Below are 8,191 nucleotides of genomic sequence, written 5' to 3' on the forward strand. Positions count from 1 at the left end.
GCATAGCTTTTGATTGGCATTCATTGGCCTCACCTTTAGATAAAGAGGTTGAGATCTAAAGAGAACTGCAACAGAACCAACGAATTGTGGTTTCAACCCCATGGTGGTTTCATCAGCTTAGACTGTGGGTTGGATTGTTAATGTGGACGGAAGAGAGCGTAGCACAGACCTGCGGGATTAGGAGAAGGGATTAGACAGAAGCCCATGGAGTTATCCGTCCATATCTGTGTATCTCTATTTCCACCGCACACTCTCCATATCTCTTTGTGCTCATCTTAAACTGAACTGTCTCTCCCATAGCTGTCATGGCTTCTTTGCAAAGAGAAAGAAGTGGAGACAAGAAGGAAAGTAGGAAAGTAGGAATTAATTATAGAAAAACGGTGATTGAAATGAGTTGCATTCAGAGCCACAGGGTATGACATTTGAGGACAGATCTGAGGTTGATAATTGGACTCTCCTCCGATCCTCACTGTTGAGTCTCTATTGGATGTTAATATTGGAGCTTGATTTTAAGGTTGGCATATTGCATAAAAACACCCCTGTTGACTAAAAACATTAAAGAGTGCAGAAGCAAACTGTTTTCAGATGGTGTGGAAACGATCAATCCAGGTTAGGTGTAAATATGGCTTTAACTGTGAAGTGTTTTAATTGATGTTTTCTGCTGCACCAGGGGGAGAGACTGAGCCACGCAGTTGGCTGTGCCTTCGCCGCCTGTCTGGAGAGGAAGCAGCGCCGGGAGAAGGAGTGCGGCGTGACGGCGTCCTTTGATGCCAGTCGCACCTCATTTGTTCGTGAGGGCTCCTTCCGCGCCAACTCCTCCTGCAGCCAGCAGGGCAGCAGCAGCGAGCGCGATGACAAACTGCAGGACAAGAAGAAAGGTAGGAAGATATTTCACACAGTCAAATGTCTACTTCAAAAACTACTCACTAACTTGGAAGAATTACATTGACCATTACTACCCCCGTCCTCCTCTAGACCAGCCCTCTGTCATCCCAGCCCTCCCACCTGGCACTGCCTCCCCACCCGAGGGTGCAGCGTCCCCCATGGACCGCCCGGAACCAGGCGGGCCTCACGCCATCCCTCGCCGCCACGCGCCCATCGAGCAGCTGGTGCGCCAGGGTTCGTTCCGGGGATTCCCAGCACTGAGCCAGAAGAACTCTCCCTTCAAGAGGCAGCTGTCGCTCCGCCTCAACGACCTGCCATCCACGCTGCAACGCAAGACCGACTTCCAGGCCAAGAACCCTGGTGAGTTGAGGAGTTCTTGAAGTAAGACTCACAGGTGGACTCACCAAGGGAGCTGCCTCTGCTTCCCTTTATCTGCTGTTCACTGGGGTCAGAAGGTCCCGACCTTTGGCTGCTCTACATCTACATCTGCTATTTAGGATAAAACTGGCTGTCAACATTGCAGTATGTAAAAGAGCAAGGGTTTGGGGAGCCTTATGTGTTTTTGCTTGTTTGTTTTTTTTTGTTTTTCTCAACCCAGATTTATATTTTATTTCAGCTTTCCCTTGTGAGAAATGGCTAATATCGGGGGTGATGTTACTGTGTCAAGGGAGGGTCCAAAGAAAATTGCTCTTGCTCCAAGAAGTGATTGATCCACATCTAATTAACACTTAGTCTCTAGATGCCTCCTCAGTATCCTCCGTGAAATCAGACGGGATCTCTCTCTTACAAATGCAAAATATGGTTCTCAAACTCAAATCATTTTTAGTATTTCAAAGAAGTCAAACAACATTTCCACTGTTTGTACACACAAACAGAGACCACACATGGGGACTGTGTGTTTGACTCGTGTCGTGGTTGTTTGCAGATCGCAGCGTTTTTAAATTTCCCCATTTGGCTTCAGTGTGACATCACTGATCCCTGTCAGCGGTCTAAGTAAATCATATTACAGACTAAACTATGTCAGATACATTAACATTCATGTTTTCATGCCGACAGGCTGTAATTCTTCATTTTAATCCTGACACTTTGTCTTTCACTGAACATGAGCCACGATAAAAACCAGTTATGTGAAGTGCTATTATTATTGCTGTTAGCAACAGCACTGATGGTTGTTGCCGTTGTGCGACTCTAAGAGCTCTTGACTTTTTACTAAGGACAATTAATAATAACTGACTTACCCCTCACAGGTTGATGTACATGCACACACACACACACACACACACACACACACACACACATACTCAGGAACACACACACACCGTAGACACACCTACCCGGCGTGGTGCCACAGGATCAGAGCGCTCAGTCGTGAGACTGATTATAGTCATTAGGAGAGATGAGAGAGTTGACTGGAGGACTCCTCTGACTGGAATACTAAACCACAACATTCAACTCCCACCCTCACTCCAATTCTCATATTCTCTGCTTTCATTTCTGTCTGTCATTCTCCGATGATGGTTAGTATATATCTCCAGCGGTGATGAATTCGGTGCAGCTTGAATACTATATGTGCAACTCTCTCTCTCTCTCTCTCTCTCTCTCTCTCTCTCTCTCTCTCTCTCTCTCACACAAACACACAGATGCACACACTAAGCAGTAGAAGCCAATTCCACTGCCTCCCTGTTCCCTTGTGACTCTCTGAACAATTGTTGTATTGATTTGTGCGGTCAATCAGCTGTCCTGGTTAGCCCTCAGCAAGCCTTCTTCCAGCCCTTAAACCTGCCACTGCACTGAGAGAAACACACACACACACACACACACACACACACACACATGCACAGACACACACACATAGACACACATAGAACACACAGTGCGTCTGAACTCTGACAAGAATAGAGGAAGAGAAAGATCACAGGGTCAGTCTTAGCAGAACAAAGCACAGAGCCATCTTTAATGGGAGGCCTTACACATGCCTGCAGCGCCCTCTGCGCCCTTCAATATAATTCAAGGCCTGTAGCTATACAGTGCACACAGATGAGAGAGACATACATATATTCAAAGGGTGGGCTGCTGTCGGGTTTGGAGTTTGACCCACAATGGGCCCATCTGTGGTAATCTCATTGACTTATTTTGAATCCCACTCCTCTGTACATTCATGCCTCTGCATGTGCATGTTATAAAACTTTACTGTAGTGTCAACGAAGTCATCAAACTCTTCTTTGTCAAGTGTTTTGGACGAGTGTGTAAAAAACAAAACAGGAAGGATGAGGCACTGTAGGAGAGAAGGAGGCAAAGGAAAGGAGGGAACAAAAATCCTCTATCTCTGAGGCATTGGTTATGAAGGGGGGGGGCAGGAGAAAAGGAACAGAGAATTAGATATTATATCTATTTATATCTGCAGTCTGTGCAAGAGAGTTTTAAAGCTGTAGTTCAAACCAAAGTCAGACAGGAACGTTATGCCGCCTAATCCCTCACTGGAAGGATCAGGTACATTTTAAAAACATGGATAAACTAAGCCTGATTCACCTCTGTCTGAGTCATCCCGATGCACAAAACACACAAAACAAATGGGGTTAGTCCACACAGTTCTGCTTGACGAAGAAGATCCTGATTAGCACAATGCAATATTTGTCATTAGAATCTTGTGTTTTTGTAGGTCATTAACAACCAGCATCAAAGTCTTTATCCTCTTTAGTTTTGATGTTAACTGGGTCTGTTACACAAATGAATAAATATTTTTTCTCCCCCTCTCTGTTTGTTTGTCCTTCTACTCAATCCCTCTCCTCTCCCATCCCATCTCTTCTTTTCATTCTTTTCCACATCTCTGTTGTCTTTCGCTCTTTATCCACCTCCTCGCCTCCCTCTGTGCTTCTCTTTCTTGCTAGTACCAGAGATGGATATGGGGTTGCCAGGTGAAGGAGACAGTAGTATTAATGCCCTTTGTAGCCAGATCAACGCCTCCTTTACTAAGCCATCGGAGGAGCTCTTCTCTAGCCCCTCCATGTCTGCAAATGGCCCCCCAACCTGCACTGTGCCCCCTGTCCTGCCCCCACCGCCTGCACCGATGCAGGGTAAGAGGGATTGCATCAGATCAATAGTAATACTGAGTAATGCCCTCAGTGGTGAGGAAGTGATTACACTAAAATCTTTTGTTTTATCCCTCTAGCCACTTCTTCCTGGGTGCAGCCAGAGCCTCCACTCCACTCTCCTCCTCCGGTTTCCGTGGCGATGCAGATACAGATGCAGATGCAGATGCAGAGCGGACACAAGCGCACCCCCTCTGAGGCCGAAAGATGGCTGGAGGAGGTCTCCAAGGCCGTCAAGGCTCAGCAAACTCCTCCTCCAGGTCCCACGATCCCCACCATCCCTGGACCGCCCACAATTTCGAGTCATCAGATGTCCAGTCAGGCGGCCATATCAGCTGCCCCAGCGACCACTGTCCCCATGTCCCTTGGCACCATGTCCAAACCCCTCATCTCAGGCCCGTCGGGCCTCTCAAGTCAGGCCCCACTGCCCCTTCCACCCATGTCCATATCATCAGTTCCTCTAATACCAGGCCCTCCGGTGTCAGGGCCTCCTATGTCTCTTCCTTCCATGTCGATCCCCACGATGTCCGGTCCAAGTATGTCTGGGGCCTCCATGATCCAGCCGTCACTTCCTGGGCCCCCAGGCTCCCTTCCAAGCTCCATGCAGCCTTTCCCCTTGGCTTTTGATGCTACCCCGGCCCCTGTGGGAATGTTCGCCAGCCAGCCTGTCCAGCCGGCATTCGTGCCCATGCAGACCTACATGCCAGGCCTGGCAAGCAGTATGACCTACCCCAACGCCAGTGTGCCTGTAGTGGGCATCACTCCGTCGCAAATGGTGGCCAACGTCTTCTGCACCGCCACAGGCTCATCAGCTGCAGGCGGAGCCATGGGCTCGGCCGGAGGAGGACCCAAAGCGGGGCCACTCGGAACAGTCGGCCAGCACCATTCTTACCCAGCAGCGCCTGGTGCAGTCGGGCCCTCCGGAGGGTTTTCTACACCACCGTTCTCTTCCACACCGCCATTATCAACAGCCCTTAATGGTCTCCCACCACACAGCAGCGCTATGATGGCCCTCCAGAACGGCACCTCCAACAGTGGCGGGAACGGTGGCAGCAGTAGCAGCTGGCCGCCAGAGGGCAGCCAGCTAACAGCTCCGGTGGCCAGCGATTCTCAAGACGATGATCGTTTTGAGGCCCAGTGGGCAGCACTGGAGACCAAACCATCGCCTCAGCAACCGGGGAACAAGGCGCCAGCTGCAGCAGCCAACCCATTTTCCAACAACTTGCAAAAGACTTTCGAGATTGAGCTCTAAGACGGACTCGGCCTCCCAAAGCTGTAGTGCTAGCCCTGGAGTCAAAGCCTGAGGAAGCCAGGCACTAAATCCAGCATCTCTGCCTAGAATGGGATGCAGTTAGCCTAGCATCTGACCTGTGGCAGCCTAGCAACTTGTTCAAAGCTCTCATAGTAGTCAGTACTATAATGATCTTGATTGCTTTCTTTACACTCCCATGAGAGCTTTGGAGGAGGCTGGCAGATTGCTAGGCTGCCATCAGAGGATCAGGTCTCTAGTTCATCTGACTTGATGGACTGAGTCCTTGTACTCCACCCGCTAACAGCCACTCTCCCCTGCTTTCACTTTTCCACTCTGGCTTTACTTTACCTGCTGCAAGTCCCTGGATGTACTGTACGTGCCCCTTTGAGAACATTGTGGTGGGGGGACACAGTTCAGTGGTTTTCTTTCTTTAAAAGGGGAATCCACTCAGATGCATTCCAATCCCATGAGATGTTTTTGGCAGTTCTGTTTCCGGTGGGGATTCTGGTGGAGAATTAGCGGAAATGGCGACACCAAAAGACATGCAGAGAAGCAGAGAATTGATTGGTTGACTGAGAATCAGACTGATGCTGATCTTACCAAGCAGAAGCAGATGTTTGGATACCTGAAAGGACTAGCCAGTGATGTAAGACCTGACCCTACCAACCCAAAAGGACTTACTGACCAATAGTAGAGATTTATGGCCAAAATTATTTTATTTATTGTATTTTATTTTTTATTTTAACAAGTTATATATACTTAAAAATCAAATTTTTAAAGCAGTGCTTCACAAGCGTGTTTTTTTGTTTTTTTTTAACCCCCCATATTTATTTTTGTCGAACCGTAAAGAGGAGGGAAACTACAGGTAGCTGACAGTTAACATGTAGGATTGGGCAGCAGTAGAGGGAAAGCATTGTGGGAAACTGAGTCATGTAACCGGAACCAAATAGCCAGGGCTGACAGTACAGCAGTGTGTAGTGTGACATGTGAAACAGTAAGTGTATATAGCGGCATGTTTCTTCCACTCGTTAGCCCTCACGTATTTACGCTCCGCTGCTGCTGAGGCCACTTGAGTCAGTATGACTTCACTTTGGCTCTGAGGCCCATTTCTGTTGATAAAGCCTTCCTTCAAGGGCACCGGGACATGAGAACTCACTTCAGGATATCCAGCACACAGACACTCTGGACAATGCAGCACAACAACAGTCCTTTGGACTCCATCATCTCTCCAGACAAACCCAAGGAACTTAAACAACTCAGTGGAAAAAACAAAAAAAACAAACAAAAAAAAAAAACACTCTACAACACTGTGCAACTGGTTGAAAAAGAAATGATGCACTACATTCCAACATTCATAAATCCTTTGACGTGTTCAAACACAGGGTATAGACTCATCACATACAGTATGATTGTGTATTCACCTCTACTGTATCCGTTGCAGTAGCACTGCACTCATAATGGATGTTGGGATTGATGATTAGAAGTGAAAAGACAGGAGGAACATGAGCAGACATAGACTGGCAAATAAGAGAATTAAGAGCAGTTAGATAACCAAGACTTGATTGATAGAACAGAGAGAGAAAAATATAGACGAGTAGAAGAATAGATTACGAGAGGAAGGAAGGAAGGAAGGAAGGAAGGAAGGAAGGAAGGATAACCTGCATGTGCGAGACTGAAGGTGAGAATGGAGCTATACCTTTAAAAAAATGAGATGGAGGAAGTCTGAAGGAAGGAAACACGAGATAATACGTGATAAAAAGCGAGAGACGGATTTTGTGAAAATATTAAGAACAAAGACACATTCATCACGCAGCCCACAAACGCAGCACTGTCTTCACATCTGCTTTTGCCTCAAGGCCGAGCCACTTCAAATTTCAGCATCGTGTTCCTCAACTCTTCAAACCTCACAAAAAACACTTTTGATTATATTTAAAAACATGTTGCTTTTTTTTTTATATATATATATAATTGCAGCCTCATAAACAAGATTCTTGTCTAAGTATGTACAACCGCCTGTATAGTTAAAACTTTGGCAACAAAGCTTTCTTGTGTTTTAACTTGCAGTTTCTGGCACGAGTTGTAAAAGTCCAGGTCTGCTCAAGAAGATGCAACATTATGAAGTAGAAATGTTCTTTATCGAAGGGCTTTTTCCACAGGTTGTTTCTGTATGTTATATAACCTGTGATCTGGCCAGAGATCCTATTATGTTTCCTGGGAATTGAATTGTATGGATATGGACTGCCAATGATTAGGTTTCCTGCTCATTAACGTCCCACAGTTTCATTATTTTGTTGGGTCTCTTCCTGTGGCAGCGTTGCCCTGTGATAGGCTGCTTTCCATCTCTGGTTCCTCCCAGGGTTTCCTTTGTTGTTTGTTGTTGTTTTCAGGCAAATCAATATTTTCTCCCCTTCCAAACAAGTACAAACTGCTCTCTCTCTATATATATATATAATACAAGACCGATTCACTCATGAAATCAAAGCTTTTATTTCACTGATATATTTTAGCCTTCGACTCTTGTTTGCACGCCCTCCAAATTATAAATGTAGGTTAATTGTGTTTCTGCATTCAAGCAAACTAAATGACCTCATAAACTTGATTGTAAAACCATAGTTTAGTGATGGTAACAAAGCAAACCAGTTTATTTTTAATCTTTATTTACAGAATTTTTGTATTTAAACCTACATATTTGTATTGTAATTACATTGTACAAAAGATAAATAAAGTAATATAATATTACACCTGCTTATGTTTTGTCAGTGGTGACTTTTTGACTTGATAACTACTGTAGTTTTCTTCTTTCTGGCCTGTCTTTTCTACCCTTTTCTTTCCATCTAAGCCCCTTTTATGAGCTTTTCATTTTTCCAATTTATTTCTATATCCTTTACCCTCACCTTCACCTTCACCCTTACCATTTTCTTTTATGCCTCCTGGGATCTCAAGTGATGTCTGTTCTTATCGATCT

The 8,191-nt window shown here is 45.8% G+C and overlaps 1 protein-coding gene across 4 annotated transcripts in view; it reads left to right on the forward strand.

The window, feature by feature from the left end:
• Positions 1-7,972, forward strand: part of numbl (NUMB like endocytic adaptor protein) — a 56,701-nt gene extending 48,729 nt beyond the window's left edge. For 3 of the 4 annotated variants that reach the window (XM_023405180.2, XM_023405179.2, XM_087173678.1), the window contains exons 6-9: positions 671-878; positions 976-1,245; positions 3,774-3,959; positions 4,055-7,972. In XM_023405180.2, the coding sequence (XP_023260948.1) occupies positions 671-878; positions 976-1,245; positions 3,774-3,959; positions 4,055-5,226 (1,836 nt within the window). In that variant the 3' untranslated portion in view covers positions 5,227-7,972. The remainder of the gene's footprint in view (positions 1-670; positions 879-975; positions 1,246-3,773; positions 3,960-4,054) is intronic. The other variant, XM_087173677.1, reaches the window with a different exon arrangement.
• Positions 7,973-8,191: the final 219 nt, after the last annotated feature.

This window comes from Seriola lalandi, unplaced genomic scaffold, assembly GCF_002814215.2.
Source record: "Seriola lalandi dorsalis isolate HSWRI2012SDOR001 ecotype SW California unplaced genomic scaffold, Sedor1 jcf7180002054264, whole genome shotgun sequence".
In the NCBI taxonomy this organism is placed as follows: domain Eukaryota; kingdom Metazoa; phylum Chordata; class Actinopteri; order Carangiformes; family Carangidae; genus Seriola; species Seriola lalandi.